The sequence below is a fragment of the Nothoprocta perdicaria genome, unplaced genomic scaffold, assembly GCF_003342845.1.
Source record: "Nothoprocta perdicaria isolate Ctin4 unplaced genomic scaffold, notPer1 scaffold_90, whole genome shotgun sequence".
Classification (NCBI taxonomy): Eukaryota; Metazoa; Chordata; class Aves; order Tinamiformes; family Tinamidae; genus Nothoprocta; species Nothoprocta perdicaria.
The window spans coordinates 303,540-321,679 of NW_020456199.1; the positions used below are offsets into that span (position 1 = coordinate 303,540).

Sequence of the window (18,140 nt, forward strand, 5' to 3'; positions counted from 1 at the left end):
GGTCTTTGCTGGGATTTCTCTGCCCATGGTACACAAGGAAGAGAGCCTCAGTTCAGTCAGAGAACTGGAAAACTTGATTTAGTACTGGTTCAGGAACACTGAGATAAGATAATGAGGAAAAGAGATGAGTTTTCATTTACTTCAGTTTTAAAATAAGAATTATGTAAGGGGGCAGAGGAGACATGCTTGGACTATGTTCTGAAACAAGCCCTGAGCAATGACAAGTGACATCAAAGTATAAGTGTTTTACATCTAATTTGTCATGTTTGTCCTCTTTTTGGATATTGAGTTAGAGCAAAACCAGGAATTTTGGTAGGAGATATGCCAGGGAAGGATGGGGCACTGACACTAACTGATATTAAGCTAACATCTATAGGCATGACATTTATTTATTTATTTATATTATCAGCCAAACATCTAAAAATCTGTGATCACCTGTTGGGGATCCCCAATCCCCCCAATTGGGGAATCTCCATGTCAATTCCCTGGATGATCAAATTTGACTGAGATATTTCTCAGCTCCAGTGTTCTTGCAAAGATGGAAKATAGAACTATGTAAGAAACATGACTTTCTCAGCTTCTTCTGTTGGACCAGGCAGACCAAAATGCCACAGAGGGATGACATGAGAACCACTTACCACTTGTTCTCTAAGAAACAGAATCTTGCTTTTAATTTCTGTCCTACAAGAATTAACGATGTGTTCTCTTAAGGTGAAATTTTACAGAAAAAAAAAACAAAAAAAGGTATTTTGAACAACAAGAAGAAAAATCCCTAGCAAGTTACAACTCTCTAAGATTTTTCAGCTCGTGCTGTCCCTTCACACCCATTTCCCCTTCTGCCCTGCTGGAAAAGTCTGTATTCAGAGCAGTTAAATAAATGGAAGTTCACTTTTATGAACACATGCTCTCTRTGGCAGTTTTACACTAGTCATCACACAAATCTTACAGATGTCAGGCTAAATCAGATGTTTCCCCTGTGGTAAATTTACTAATGCCTTTGAAGAGCTGTAAAAACAGTAGGCTACTGGATACAGATTTTAAGCTCTAAATCCATAACTCATTCCTACTTTTCCATTTTCCATCTCTTTAAAAATGTAATAATCTCTAAATGAATTGAAGGAATAATGCCTTAATATTTAATATTAAATATGAAACATTATTTTATATTGAAAATAAAAAAATATATATAGGTATTCCTCACATGGATATTTGGACCACTAGCTTTATAGCAAAACTCTGTCTAGTATCTCTATTTTGAAACTTCATGATGCAGCCTTCACGCTGCTTTCTGTTTGCGGTCATTGTCAAAAAGCAGAAGTAAAATTCTGATCTTTGTTATGTCTTGAATTCATATTATCAGTGCAATAGTTTCAAATGTCTGACCCAGCAAATTTAGCTGTCAGGTTTAGGAATCAATTAGAAAGGTATCATGTAATATATTGCATGTTAACATGTTAGTGTGCATTGTAACTTATTTTAACAGTCTTGTTTCTGTCTCTGTTTAGTTACTATTTTTTTTTTAGTAATATCACACACAGCTAGATTAACTCAAGCAGAAAGGGACACAGGAATAAAATGATTTACATAAAGAGAAATGACAGCTCATTATTTAGCTCACCTCAGGAATTCTCTATATTACTAAATCATTTTTTAAGTTTCTAACAATTCACTGATAAATTTGGGAGGAAATTACTATCATTAAAGAAGCTTGCTGTGCTTGTCTCTGCTTCAAGAGATCTTTCCAAGAATTCTTGGTAACCAGCACTGCTGTTCAATGCTTGTCCACAGGTAGCAGAGGAACTCTTTTGTTAAAGACTTTGGGGAAGATGCTGCTGTAAAGTTCATACCTTAGTAACTGTGTCAGTCTCACATAGTAGAGACTTTAATTTGCAAAGGATCAGAACACACCTCAAAAAAGGTCCTCAGTGTTTTATTACACACATAGGCAACACTTTTAAATGAAAAAAAAAAAAAAAACACCTTCAAGAAATTAACTGGAAATAGGGAAATAGCTGAAGAATCACTAACTTTTCAGATGCTCTGACATATGCTGTAGAGACTTGGCCTTTGGGAAGTGGAATAAGCATCGACAAAATGTTTTGATGATTATGGAAATGTAAATTTGCGATTAAGAAAGAGTAACTTACAGATTCCGAGTGCTCCATTACAGCCAACACAAAGAAGACATATTCTTGACCACTCTGGAGTTGCTTATTCTCAAAGCCACCATAATGCTTTTTATCCCCCAATGTGAACTCCGTAGGAAGAACATCAAAGTGAGCTGCAATATATGGCTTTAATTCAACTTCTCTCGCAAGACGAATGCTTCTGCGTTTCCTAGATATCTCTTTAAGCAACTTTAGAAAGAGGAGAGAGGAAATAGAGAGAGAAATCAAAAACATAAAGATTAATGCAACTTACTGACAGTGGAATGATAAAATTTAATTCATGGACAGGAAATAGAAAATATAGGACTCTATCAGTTCTTGCAAAATCTTCCAATTTCTTGCCACTCATGTGAAGATAAGATACTAGATTGCAATTGCACTGCAAGCACAGGTCAATTAGATCAATTCTTGTGCCTGATACTGTTGTCTTTGCAAATAAAAATTCAAAACCCAAGAAAGTTATACACCATTTCTGTTTTAAAATGAGTCACTGCATAGTGTTTTTTTCCGTTCTGCATATGCCAGGTAATTTCTTATCTACAGTATAATAAAACTTATTAACAGAAATAATATATTTAAATATGTGAATATATAGCAAAATTTGGAAGAAATAACTCTTTTCCCCCCCGAGAATTCTGAAATACAAACTCGGTGTTAACTAGTTTGGAGAAAATTATAAACAAATGTAGATAACTACTTTTTTAAAGAATGGTAATATTTTTGTATCACCATAACAGATCTTGTGAAGATTATTTGCAAGTATAGAATTCCTCAAAACCTGAAAGAAATGTATTTTTGCTTTTAACCCTATTTCATAAAAGTAAATGGAAGCACAGAAAAGATTTTGGGAATGATTTATAAGCATATAAATCCCTAGAATGAAATTTACTATCATTTATTTGCTCAGAAGCACAAAAATCAGGTGTTTCATGATATGCTCAACACCATAGAACCCTTCAGTGATGAGAATCAACAGAGGAATTGTAATACCTTTATTTTCCTGYTGCTAGACTAGAAAAATATCTACATAGTATACACAACCTACATGAACATTCCAGGTTTAAATTTCATAACATGTCTCTCAAAATGTAAGTTTTCCTCATGTCATTAAATATTTTCACTGATGAACAAAGCTAAATTTTGTATCAGCACATCTGCAACAAGATTAAATCAAAGTTGTAAAACATATTTTAAATAATGAAGGAAATAAAACATCGCTGGTATAATCCACCAATGAATTACTAATTAATGCAGACAAATGCTTATTCAGTACCTTTTATGACTTTAGATACAGTGGCACTCAACAAATATTAATTTGAATTGTTTACAAGGAGTCTGAAGTTTTCCTGGGTAGTAAAGTGATGACTTCTAAGGCTGATCCAGTATTCCCTTGATTTTCACCTACGAAACTTACTCAACGTCTTGTTTTGAGGCCAAAAAAATAGACTCATACTCCAACCATATATTTTTCCAAGGTCAAAGAGTTCTTTTAAGCTTTGCAGTACACAAGCAGTGCTAATAGAATGGATAAGCACATTTATTTTTATGAGTAGGAGGCAAGTGTCCAGAGCCAGACAGGCATCAATAAAAAAAGAGATTAAAATTCAATTTTTACTATATATTTCCATTTTAACAAATATGCTCACTCAGGGAAGCTTCAGACCTTCTCCAGTGTTACACGCCAGTTTAGCTGGCACATCTTGCTTTCCTCACAAAAGATCTTGCATTTCCAACAACACAGCTAACAATTTCCAAGCACATTAGTCAATCTACTACGCCTTGTCTTATGGACACAGAAGCTTTTAACAGTGATCATTAACACCCTTTCTCATTACAATGCATATTTCAGGCTTGGGCTGGTGTGTAGACACTGGACCTAAGTTGCCCCAGCAGTACAGGGTGTTTGGAAGCTGTCCCATCACTGATCCATGCAGCTGGATGCTTTCCAGCCATAACAATGTGCCCCAGGCAGGCTTTTCTCTGCCACAGAGGTTTTATGCTCATTCATCTCTATCAACTTCCATGCTCCAGTACAAAAACTGGTAGGCTGGAATAGATACAGAGAAGGAATTAAAAAAAAAAAAAAAAAAGGTTTTCCAAAACTTCAGAGTCAAAACTGTTACTCATCACTCATCATTAAAGACTGCTAGCACAATCAGCAGTCCATATTTCTTCTTCACTCTTCTTAAACCTTCTGCTGAGGTACAACAAGGCTTGGGAAGTTCATTTTCACAAGGTGGCACCTGTTACTGTGATGGAACAGCAGACTGTCAAGCATACAGATTGAATTAGCAACAAAAACGTATTAAGTTACTAGGTGGAAATGCAGAAGTCCTATAGTACAGTAGGAGAAGTGCTTAGAAGCGGTCCTTCTAAGGATTTAGCAGTAAATGTTAAAAGTCAACTAGTCCCAGTTAATCAAACTGTATACAACAGGTAACAAAGATTGTTTCTGGTCACCTAGGGCCAGCTTCACTTTTCAGTGTAGCTGAAAATCAGCATATTTTTTCAGTATATAGACAAAAAGTTGGCCTGTGACCAAATTTATCTGCGACAAATTACACACAATTAGATCTCATGTGTATCTCTGGCTTCATTCATATTTCACATACAGATGATGTTGCCAGATATCGTTACTTTCACATATATCCCCTGTAGTACTTAATGCTAGGACTTCACTTAGTTTTTTTAAATTAAAAGATTTTACACTCAGGCTTTCATTTAGGTTCCATTGATTGTAAATATAGATTTCTATTAATACTGTAAATCATAACATTTTATTTTGAACCTAAACATATGGCATATTTGATTGACATCATTAGGTCTCATAATGAAAATAAAGTGAAATATTGACTTAATATAAAAGGATTGTACCTACAGTATCAAGTCCATTATAAGATCCCGTATTTCTCAGCTTCTTTCAGAACTAASGATTCAAACAATTAGGAAGAATCAGTAGCCACAATTAGACTAGACAGTCCATTTGACTAGTGATTTATGGACTTATCACTCCAGAGTTGTGTTTTCAGCAAAGAGTATTTTTCAGGCTAGGGAAAGCATATGGGAAAGGCTCTCTTGGAAAATCTCTTTTGATAATAGCTAGCCATCCAAGGTTGTACCAAGAGAAGAGATGAGCTAAAGTTTCTTTAGTTTATCATTGGAAACTAATTGTTCAGGCAGTAGTATGGTTAGCTTCTGTATTTTTTTCTCCATTATTTTTTATTGTTCAAATGCTTTCACATGTTTGATAGGAAAAATACATCCAAAAACACTATGCAGATCTTATTTTCTAAAATACGAAGAAAAATAATCTTTTTAGTACAAGAAAGTGGATGAGTGAGCATGAAGTACAGGCACTGCCTGCTTGTGATTTTTTTTCCCCCTCCTCAGTAGTTACTAATGTATTGGTAGCAATTGTAAAAAGATATATCAAGGGCTTAGTTCTTTATCAGAAATAATTTTCATTTTCCAGTCAATGCATATCTTATTTCTTCCACCATTAATTCTACAATGTGGTCTCAATTATATCAGTAAAAGTGGGAAACAACCCATCCTGACCCAAATATTTCTGAATTAATAAATGTTCTTTATCAAACTATTATACAGATTAATGCACCACAACTTGCAGGATGATTAAAATGACCCTTTGTTATGGGAATCAGCAGTACAGACCCGTAAAATTTAATTGCAAAAAAGTTCARTGTCATCTGGCACCTATCCTTTAATCTGTTAATGCTGCTGGTTTTGCCTGTAGTTTCTCGAGGTTAAAAGTGGATGGTAATACTAAATCAGTTTTCAATTACTGTATGGATCCTGTCAGAAGAATTTGGCTGTATAACTGCATTTGATGTTACAATCATGTGCTGGCGCATGGCATTAGCAACCCAACTTTTTTAAAGTGAAGAGGTTAATGGATCAGAAGAAGTGGACACCGTATTTGAATTAACGTGATGGCCACGCTAGGCCAAGAAAGGAAACCGGCCAAAAGTAAATACAGGCTTCAATCAGTAAGATAGCAGTAACAAAAATATCCTCAGCTTTGTGCATTTTCAGTTTCTTTGGATGGAGGTTTTCCTTTTTGCTTTTACTGATCAGAAACTTCAGACTGACACATTTACTTAACAGCGTTACTAAAGGAGCTTAGTTTTGAAAGCTTTCCATAGCGGTCTTGGTTTGATGAATATCTTCATTTCCCTCACATTTTGGTGTACATATGGAACATAATACTTGCTAAATTGGAGATGGGAAGAAAAGTAGGTGATTGCTTGCACAGTGTTTATGACTTTCCACTGATCCTTATCGGGGAATGAATGGTATTTCAATACTAGATTCCTGAATTAACCAAAGAAATCAGAAGAACAGATAGAGTCCAGTAAAAATATCATTAAATTAGGAGTAAAGAAATTGCTTTGATCTCTGATTTTGATTTGCCATGAATTATAGAGATATATATACAAAATCCAAAGGCATCTTAAAGGGAACTATAATCCTAGCCTAATAATACTGATAATTATTAGTGTTTATTATAATGATCTATAAACCCTATTCTTCTACAGAGCTTTCATATAAGACTCTCAAAGAGCTACAAAGATAAATCTTAATATTATCCTAGATTTACAGGTTGAAAGAAAGACAAATTAGACTCAGTTATATCATCCTTTAGAATAAAAAACAAGAACAGAGTGAATGTAGACAGACTTCTTAGAATTATCATATCAAAAGCATAATAAAATGATTTCTATTATTATTGGTTTGGTCTCTGAAATGGAGACAATTTGCTGTCAAAACAGAGATTTATGGAATAATATGTTACTATGATCATTATCCTCACAGTAAAGAAGATTTTCCCCATTTCAGATGGACCTTCSTGTGCTTCAGTTTGTGCCATTGCTTCTTGTCCTATCACCGGCACCACAGAAAGAGCAATTGAACTGCATGGAAAAGATGCCCCCTTAGTCTTTTCTTCTCCAGGCTGAACAGGCCCAGCATTCTAAGCCTTTCTACCCAAGACAAATGCTCCAGTCCTCTCATCATTTTAGTGACTGTTTGCTGGACTCTCTTTAGTAGCTCCATGCCCCTCTGTACTGGGCAGACCAGCACCAGACACCTGCAGAGATGGCCTCAGGGCTGAGCAGAAGGAGAGGATCACCTCCATATACCTGCCTTTGGCCTTCTTGGCAACAAACGCACACTGCTGGTTCATGGCCAACTTGTCCATCAGGACCTCCAGGTTCCTCTCCACAGAGAGGAGACATTTCCAGCAGATTAGTCCCCAAACTAATGATTTCTCTTTCCTATTGCATTCATTTATTTCTGAAAACCACCTCTCAGGAATGGAGAACAGTGTAAAAGTTCTCTCAGCAGCATTACAGGACGTGAGAAACAGGTAAAGATACTATGAGGAAGGTCAAATGTTAAATTGCAGTGCAAATTGCAATTTAGCATTTGTTTCAGGCTTAACAAACACCCCAGTAATGAACCAGACCTTTATTAGAGTTCATATCATTGGTGATTAAGCCTTTGCTGACAAGTCATTTCACCTTCTGCCCTTTTGCATTACGCTTTACAATAGGCACAGAATAAAATATTAATGCCAACAAAGATCAGGCATTTTGTGTGCTTTATTGAAACTTAATGTCTTTAATGTATTTTAATTTAAGTAATTTGAACTTTGTTTCAGTCCCCCACAGGCTAATTCAAACACAAATATAAAATTTCCTGACAACTAAAAATTCCAAAACTGGTGAGTTAATCAYATACCACTAATAAGATCATTTCTGTAGTAAAGAAGAAGGAAACCAAAAATAAACCATACCTCATCTAGTTCCATTTCATCTGGGCTTTCCCACGGTTTGATAAACTTTCCACGAGACCTCTTCAAAGGCACAATAACAATGTAATAACCCCTGCGAGGAAAACAGTAGGACAAGAGGAATGTTAAAATAAAGGAGATAGGTAAACTGATGCACCTCTTTACAGGAACCTTTTTAATRTATTAAAATGTATTTTTTTTAATACATCATGTTGAAGGTAAACTTTTTTTATAGCAGACTTTTAAAATATAGTCAAAAAAGTTCATAGTCTTGGAAAATAAATAAATCCATCTCAAAGTAAAATGTTTGTCAAACAAATGTCACTAATTACCTGCTTTTCATGTAAACACATAAATATGTATAGAAAAGTTTAATTACAATGTTCTGAAATGCCTGCATGGTTGACTGCAGTTTATTATCTCATTTGAAATACAAAAGTCACGAGGCTCTTGTGCCCTGCCATCATTTAATAGGAAAAAAAAAAAAAAAAAAAAACACTCCAAAACCTGAAACATATTATGGTATTTTTAAATCTCAATTATCACCTCATCTGCCCCCAGTTTCATATATATAAGAATGGAAGGTTAAAATTATGTGTTTGTTGATGTTTTCACTGCTATAAGCAGATAATGAGACATACTGTACTATCCACCTATACATGACAATGCTTTCAGCACCAATGCCCATTTCCCCGTTAGTCAAACTATTTTTTTTTTCTGCTTAACTATTCTGATCACAGATGAGAGCTTGCTGTATGCAGAGTCAGGACCTGAATATTATGTATATCCTGAGTTATCTTTTCACACACTTTTTTTGAAATATCTTCCTACTCTCCACCATGGTGAGGAGTAAGCCATACTTCCAAGTATAATAGAGATATGGCTTCTCATGGCTTACGACGTATTTTCCTATTTTTCTTAACAGAAACATGYCAAGCAGAACAACAATTTCACATTAGTGTGAGGAAAGAAGGTAGCAGAATGACAGCAGCAGGGCATCCAGTATGTAATATATACAAGTTCTTGATAAAAACACTTGTCAAAAGGTCAAGCACCCTCGATCACAGAATGAGGCTGAGAATGAGAAGCTGCCCTCTTTTGTTGCTAGTAACAACAGAGCTCATTGTAGAGCTCAGGGAGTCTCTGGATCGCCACCAAATGTAATTCTCGTGGGCCTTCTTCACCTGTTCTAGCCCACTATTTTATACCTCCTTTCCACCATCTGCAGTGCAAAGCAACCACTCAAGGATTACATTTGAAAAAAAAAAAGTGAAGTAATTAATGAAAAACAATCTACAGAAACAGACTTACCTTCCAAATGATTAAAATTAGTCCCATCTAAGCAATCCCTATAAAACGGTATTTTCCTCATACATTATAACTGCTGTATTCCTATTATTTAAATAAAATTTGTAACATTTTTTTTATAGTAACAATGAGATAAGTCATTTTGTATGTGAATGTTCTTATTCAAAACTAGCGGTGCTGCTTGACACATATTTTAAAGCTAAGAATGTATTTTTCTTCAATATTACATGATTTTTGATGTTTTATATATATAAAAAACCCTAAGCTATCCAAATATTTTCTCAGCTTCATAACAAACAATTAGTCTTTCAGATATATGATATTTTTCCATATGTGAGAATTAAAATCAAAACATAAATTTTCCTTTGAAATAGAAGACATTTGACAGGACTCTCTGTCAGTCACAGCTGAACACATCTGCCTAAATCTTCCCCTCTAGTGAGCTTCCCAAGAACAAAGAAATTATTCTATTAAAAATAAAAACAAAGTTTTTTAATTAGATCAGGAATTAAAATATTAAAATTCTTTAATAGAGAAAAACCTCAAGAGAGATGAAGTAAATTGGACTAGAAATGGAAATAAGTTATAAAAAATTCTCCGCTGTTGATCATAGTTTTATTTTCTTAGCAGGTTTCTTACTTTTTGCTTGACAACTTTCTGAATGGCAGCAAGCCATCACTAGGACTTTTACATCCTCAAAGAACCCTGCCAACCCTACACCCAACTTGCCTTCTTCCAAGACAGGACAAGGCCTAATCTTCCTTTTCAAATAGGTAATCTTTCCCAGAGAGCATAACTTATCAAATTGAATAGAAATAAAATAAAAATTTCTCAGAAGCTGTAAGATGACAAGATAAATACTTTAGTAGTTCAGGACTGGTTTTCCTTGGTGACTGAAATAATATTCTATCAAAAATAATCAGACACTGAAGAAAGGTTAGTTGATGACACTTTGGAGTACTTTCAAATTACATGTCTGCTTCCTGTCAATAACCTGTGCTGTTCTTTGGTTTGTCCCAGAATGAAACAGCTATTTCATACCAATTTTGGTGGGATGGGAAGCTGAAGAAAGGTGGGAATTGGAAGGAATATGTCTACCCTTACTGGTAAATACCTGCCCCGATTTTCATATATATAACTTATCCTCTACCTATAGTAACTTTGATTTGTCTTGATTTTCAAATGCTGCCAAAATCAGAGGAAGAAGAWGATAGTTCAGAAGGTCAGTCAAATACCGTAAAAACAAACAAACAAAAAAATCCACAAAAAATACCCACTTAGATAGGTACATCTATTCTCTGAAGTATTTCCAAGGGAGAGGTTAATTTTCTCATCCTTCTTCATTTCCTATCTGTGTTTAAACTGGCTACAAGTTAGCTGCATCACAGAAAAAAAAAAATATACCTCCTAAATCAATGCATGCAAGTAGTCAGAGACATAAATCTTTCTCCTAATACATTAATCTTTCTTCTGCTATGCAAAATGAACTAGTTTCAATTATCAAACTGAAGGTTGTACTCTAATCTGGTATCAATGAATAATTTTAACTGAAATATTAAAATTTCTTCTTTCTTATGTTGTTTCAAAGAGATTTGGGATATAACCATTTTCTGCAAAATGCAAACTTATTAACATGTTTAAATCCAGACTTCTGGACAATTTCCTTCTTTATCTGCACATACCATATTTTATTAGATATTATGTTAACAAGATATTAACAGAAATACATGTTACCATGAGTAAGAAATCCTAATGAATGCTGTCTTTTTTGGTCAGATATTCAATAATTACAGCTAATAGCTGAGATGAATCTGCTGGGTGAACTGCAGAACTCCTTTTTAGACCCCTTTTTAAAGCTGATGGAGTGTTAGTCAAGGAATAATTGGCACGTAAATATCCTATTCTCACTTTCTTCATACGTGTCTTCTGCTCATACCTTTTGCTTATAATAGCTTTAAGGATGTTTCATACATGCATATATTTTTGGAACATACATTTCCAGCTTTAGCACTGTTATCTAAGTATAGAAAAAGCAAGCAGGAAAACGAATTTGTTCACCTGTATGCACAATGCTACAAATTGGTAAGAACAGCAGTTTTCTGTCACTCCTTGCTCCAGAAAATACAGCTACCCTTAAAAATGATAGGGGGCAGTTGGAGGAGAGTCTCTTGATATTGCCTCAACTACTGAATATAGATAGGACCAAAGCCCTGCACAAAACTATGTTTTTTCAAAGTTATAATTAAAAAATAGTTAGAGATTTAGAGTAAGATGCATTATCTTTTACCTATAAACACAGCTTTGAATTAGACCAAAATACTTAAGGAAAACACAGAAAATGATCCACTGACTTTTAATAGGAAAACTTCCTTAAAAGGAAGTTGTTCTAAAACCTTCAATTTTAGGAAATATTTTCAATTTTACTTAGCATATGAAAGACTCTGCATCACCATCAGACACTAATATAATAAAAATTACTTCTAACATCTTTTATAAATTATAGGCTTTTAAAACATCACCCTAACTCCCATCAGTATTTACCTATAACTTGTTAGAGTGAGCCATTAACTGTTTCACCTTCTGGGTAATTAATATTACTAAAACAGTGTCAGTATGGACTTGGCAGTAGGATTGAGAAAATCATGAATATATAATGTAACAATACACGAACAGCAACTGTAAAAATGTCAACATAATTATTGCACAAAGTTTTTCCTCTTTCCTCTTTCCACTTACAAAGCATGTAGTTGCTATCATTTCACTTATTCTAGCAAGCAGCATGTATCTAAAGAGGCAAGTCCTTCTTGTTCAGTGCGTAAATGTGTTTGAATGCTTATTTCCAATAGTTTGCCCAACCACTTCTTCCTCATATCTGACCACACCATCTTAGGAAATATGTACAAAAGGAGGAGCTATATAGCTGCAAAATTRGCAACTGAATTGCTAGGTTTAATATATTTTTGCTGCTGCCACTTACTGGCTTTTGGGGCATTGTTTCTCTTTCTTGTGCCATTTTCTGCTATTGTCTGACCAACTATTCAGAGCTCTTTTTTCTGTCCGTAACAGTCTTGCCTCATAAATCTTTTTTGACTCATTCCATCTTCAGTCTTCCTTAGCTGCATTTGTAACTGACCGCTTCTTACTCAATCTAATGATAATGGCAACATTTTTCACTTTTTCATCCTTTTAATATCTCAAAGTCATTTCTTTCTTGACCTTACCTGCCTCCAAGTCCTCAGGCAGTAATGAAAAAGGGGAGCAGCTTTCTACAAAGCCATCAGTAAAAATCCACAAGGGAGAAGGCAGGCTGAATCCCCAACAATATTTAATGACTTGCTCATTTTCCTCCCCATTTCCTTTACATTACACATGGGAACCTTACAGACCAACAAGAATCACTATAGGCAGAGCAATAACACTTATTGATCGTACCGTGCTTCATGTTTTCTCAGCAAGTCCTTACTGTCTATCCCTTCTAATCCCTGCTGGCCCTGTGCTGTCAGCTTCTCAGTCTTATTTCTGCTGCTTAAGTCTCCACAATATGTTTTCACTGAAAATATAGGTAATCTCTGGTAAAAGCTTACATCATTTTCTGCAAAATCTCCAATTTTCTTACGAAGGCCAGCAGACATTACATTAGATTTTGCTTTCTATATTAAAAAAAAAAGTAATTCAAAATTCATTCAAAATTAATTTAATCATTAATGTTTGAAATAACATTAATGAAATAATGATAATCTAAAACTCCACACAAATCTGGAGTGACTGAGTATTTCAAAGTGCTGTGAATGGACCTTTAGACTTATGTTTTGTTCTTTATGAAAAGATATAGCCTTCAAAACTGACTCACTAAAATTTTTTGCGCTATTTGAAATCAGTGATAAAGTATAAAATTACTATGGGATGCCACTACAGTACACAGAAAAGCCTTCCTCCACAAATGCACATCTAGAGTCTACTCAGTTTCACATACATAACTGACAATATTATATTCATAATTAGTCAAAATACTACTGAAGACTATATAGAGCTCTCTATACTATCATGAAGTTGAAAACTTGAGTCCACCACTAGAGTCCTGGTAAGATCAGTGAAAATAATAATTTGTTATTTTATTCCTTTTTCTGGAGATGAAAACAGTGAAGTGTCATTTCCCAGCCCCAACACTCAAACTCACTTTATATTCTCATTTGTAGGTACTTCTGGAAGTTCCACAGTTATCATGCCATCCAAGTTGGTTTTTCCAATGAAGACTGGCTTGGTGCGCAGTACATCAGGAGCAGTCTTTGCTGTCACTCTGTGCTGAAGACCTCCAGCACTATTTCCTCTGTTTGTCAGCACAAATGAGTAGGATGTTTCTGGCTTCAAGTTAGTGATCAGCTTTTGAGTAGCACGTCCGTCAACCTCTACCACCATTTTCCCATCATCGTAGAGTATCTAATTTAATATACAAATCAAAAGAGTCTTTAGGTACTGAGGAACAGCCTCATTGAATTCATGAATTAAACTAACCATGAATTTAAAACGAAACAATTCAGGTATTTTAGGAACTGTACTAAATTCACTCCTGCAACATTTTTATTTGTTTGCCTTTTAGGGGAAAAAAAAAAGAAGAACCTAATTCTTTAAAAGTAAACACTGCTAAAATTCACTTCCACTTAATAAAATTCAGTAACTGTGGTGAATCCCCCATTTATATCAAGGGCTTTTTGTGGCGTACCACTTACTTGTCCTTAGAGGACGAGTAAGAACTTCAAGAACTTGAATAGTTCACTGAATACTGCTCTTTACTGGTCTTTTTGCAAGATAACAAAAGTCATGGAGAAAGATACAGAAGAAACACAGATTAGAAACAACAGGAACAACAGGTCAGACTACAATTACATTAGTTTGTGATGTAAACAAGTTATAAACCATAAGTGTATCTTGCAAATGTGAGGAAGTAAAAACAAAATGATTTCAGTTACAACCACTACAGAGACGAGGGAAACATACATACATACATATATGTGTGTGTGTGTGTGTGTGTGTATATATATATATATATATAATCTAAAATATAAGAGCAATGAATTGGGCAAAAAGATCACGTCATGGGTGCTAACTAACATCTGACAATTTGTAACACTGTCACAATGGTGGAAAGTTCATCTCGCTAATGGACTGAATTTAAGTACTTGGGTCAATAATGCTCATTTTAAAATACAGTAGAAGCAAAAACAATCCACATATTCAMTAAACTACTTAACCAGATGAAATCTAGTCCTATATTTGATGTCTGAAAAAGGGAAAGCAACTTACTTTGAACGGTAAAGCAGAATTGTAATTTTCAGGAATTTCCCAAGACAGCAGAACTGAAGTCTTCATTACTGCTTTAACGTGAAAATTTTTTGCAAACACTGCTGGAAAAAAAGAAACAATGTATATAAACAGCACCTTGGAGCTTAGAAGTAGAAATATTTCCACTGGTACTGGGTATTATTAGCTTTCCATTTAGGGCGAAAACTCAACACAAATTCAATTCRCCGACCTGCTTGTTCCTATCATTTAAATATCACATTCTACCAAACCTCTTATATAGTGCCAGCTCATATGTAAATTCTCCTTACCTGAAAAAATCGTGAAGATGTTAGCCAGAACTTGCTTGGCAAAGGAAAACTGAATTCTAAGGCATCCAAAACATATTAAGATTTACATACTTTACCTTTTGTTTTTGTTGAACCTATTTTTATGAATGGGTCGGTCAGTTTTTTTTACAGCTTCAAAAACACTGATATCCAAAGACCGACATTCCTTTTAAGGTCAACGCCATAAGCAGACAAATCCTACCTTGATCCACAGGTAGTGTCCTGAACTGGACACTTGGACTATACGGACCAGGCCCTTTGCTTGTATGGGCACGTACTTTTACATCATATGTGGTATCTGGTTTTAAGCCAGTAAGTGTCATAGTGGTATCAGCAGGAACAACGGGGAGCTCAACTGGCTGGTAAGCGACATTGATATCTCTGTACAGGATGGTATATTTGGTGATAATGCCATTTCTCTCTGCCAAGACTGGCATCTGCCAAGTTAATTGAACTGACGTAGAAGTGGAGCTCTCCGAGTGGAGGTTTTGGGGAAATCCACTGGGTACCTCTTCAGGAACAGAGATCTCTTTAACCATCTCCTCCCCAAAGCCCACTTTATTTCTAGCCGAAAGCCTGAAGACGTAAGAAGCTCCCTTGTGAATATCTGTGGCTGTGAAGTGGTCTTCCTTCTCTGAGAACTCCATGGTTGTGAAGGTATCCATGTCCTTGCGGCCAAACTTCAGGCGATAACCCTGCAGTGGGCCAAAGGTTTCGACAGGAGGGTGCCACTGAATGAGAGCCGTGTTCATCTGCGTGTGGCTAATCACGAGACGAGGTTTGCCTGGAACTGTAGCACAACGTTATTTAAAAGATGCTAAATACAAATGGAATCGTACATATAATTCTTAGGGAATTGTATATATAATTCTTGAATTTTGTTTTAATGAGAATATGGGTGAATTTTCTCTTCCCTCACTCCTCGTTCCACAAATTACTATCTTATGGAAGAAATAATGTCCAAATTCCTGCACTATTGAGTTATACAGCATTCAGGATTTGAACAGCAAAGATATCTATTGTTTTTTTGTGTACTTTCCTTGCATTAATTTCGAAATATGGAGAACATTTAGAGCCATGGGACTTATGAACACAAGTCAAGGAGTAAAAATTAAAACAGACATCATATGAATGCATCTGTTTCACTTACAAATCCTTGCTTGCAAAAAAAACCAGTATTGTCATAAGTATTCATTAAATTAATCCAAGACATATTTCTGCCATCCTGTAAATGGAAAAATAATAATTACAATAGAAATGGAGATATTACATGTTTCTAAATTTGTCTAGTATAAATCTTGTCATCAAAAGTTAAAACAAGGTACAAGGATAATCAGGCTAATCTTGCCCTCACCAGTTCTGGTATTGTATACCGTGGAATATTTTAATACCTATCTAAATGCATATATCATCTCCAGCATCATAACTAGTTTCAGCTTGAAGCAGCAATACAGTCTTGCATCAAATCTTTTGATTATTCCTGTTTATTACATACTGTTTTAGTTTCCAGAATGGCTGGTGCATGTGAAATGGGTTTCTTCTGGGGAAGTGAGAAAAACCCACATTGTTATCTGGGACCGTAGGATCCAAATTAATGATTGATGTTTAAGGTTCACATCATTTAGTGTAGTGGGGACATTTAGTCAGAGGATTAATTAAACCTAATCTAGGATGAATTCTCATCACACACTTTGCATGGTAAATATATTTTGGGGTCTCCGTGTCAATTTCTCTGTGTGTTTTGTGTGCTTTTTTTGCAATAAATTATTTGATAATGAAACATATCTGTAGTAATATTTAGAAAATTGGTCTTCACTGTGTACAAGAGTCTGACAGGTCAAGAAACTAGTGTAGTTTTAGGAATGGTAGTGCCATGGTAACAGTCTTGAAGACTAATTAGCTCCTTGCACATTCAAAGCTTTCCCACAAGAAATGTAATTGCTGGACTGTGAGTTCAGGTTCCTATATTTAGGCACTTCAGTGAGTTTTATTACTTACACTTACTTCTTAGACTCCCAACAAATCAGATTCTTGTCTGAGCTTCTGACTACCATTCAAAAATGAATTAGGAAAATGGGGAGAGGAATGACACAGCTTGAGGAAAATTCTGCAGTTAAGTTCTTTCCTCATTATGTCTTCTAAAGTCCAGACATTGCTTCTAATTGCATACAAATTTTAATTTAGTTTTTATATATTTTTTCCAAATCCTATTCATTTTAAGTATTCTATTCTAGTGCAAATGTGTTCCTAAATCTTTTTCTCCTGCACTTCCTACAGCATAAAGGACTAATTGTAACTAGCTCTAACTTTTCTGAACTGATGAGTCTTTATGGAAAGAGAAATGTGATGGCTTTTTGCAGGCCATATTTTTCTCTGTATTTTAGGTGCTACTAAGGCCAATGGAACATATGAAGAAGAAGAGTACACAAAAGTAGAATAATTCATAATTTTAGAGCAGAAACTGCTGTAAGGTGTCACTAAATTAAATAGTAGGACGAATAGCTTTCTTTCTTGTGGCAAACCTCACAGTTTGAACTATTCTTTAACCTTGGTGGTACCTACAAATAAACTAAAAAATCGCTACTTTTTCTTGATTGGAGAAGGGGACTTAATAAAGCTTGCTTATCTAATTAAAAAAAAAACACACAGAGAAAAGAGCATATGTTGTCCAATGGAGTTTATGTGATTTTATGACATGCATGAATTACCTTTTTGCCAAGATAACAATTGTTGACAGGGAAAGAAAATGCTTTTCCCTTTCTTTTATATCACTAGATAGGTTTTAGGTAATGTTTCTTTCTGGTATCATCAGTTGTAAATATTAGCCTTTTAATACAAAGGGAGGATTCTGTGAAGTCTTACATACAATAACATCATGGAATACCTATAACTAGAAATTTCTTCCTAAAGTAGTATTTGAACTTGCCAAGAACCAAATGAAAAGAATCTGCTTATGAAAAATATATTCTCTGATCTTCTAGTAAAGTCCATCCCCATAATTATTTAGCRAGATGTCCCTCTAATGCTCCTTCATGATTTCCCTCAAATGCTCCTTTGTAGGAGTCATTACATCAAACAGTTGCAACATTGTTAGCAGAATCTCTGGCAAAGTGCCTTTTCTAAATTACCCCAAGTGATTTGTTTCCATGAACTATTATGCAGTATACCCATTGTCTTTATGTAAATATTTTCCTATTAGCCAAAAAAGAGAGAAGGAAAGAGAGA

The 18,140-nt window shown here is 34.9% G+C and overlaps 1 protein-coding gene across 1 annotated transcript in view; it reads right to left on the reverse strand.

The window, feature by feature from the left end:
• Nucleotides 1–18,140, reverse strand: part of PTPRD (protein tyrosine phosphatase, receptor type D) — a 132,940-nt gene that overhangs the window by 84,841 nt on the left and 29,959 nt on the right. The window contains exons 11-15 of the mRNA XM_026052735.1: nucleotides 15,118–15,705; nucleotides 14,590–14,687; nucleotides 13,466–13,725; nucleotides 7,984–8,074; nucleotides 2,148–2,357 (exon numbers count right to left, since the gene is read on the reverse strand). Of these exons, the coding sequence (XP_025908520.1) occupies nucleotides 2,148–2,357; nucleotides 7,984–8,074; nucleotides 13,466–13,725; nucleotides 14,590–14,687; nucleotides 15,118–15,705 (1,247 nt within the window). The remainder of the gene's footprint in view (nucleotides 1–2,147; nucleotides 2,358–7,983; nucleotides 8,075–13,465; nucleotides 13,726–14,589; nucleotides 14,688–15,117; nucleotides 15,706–18,140) is intronic.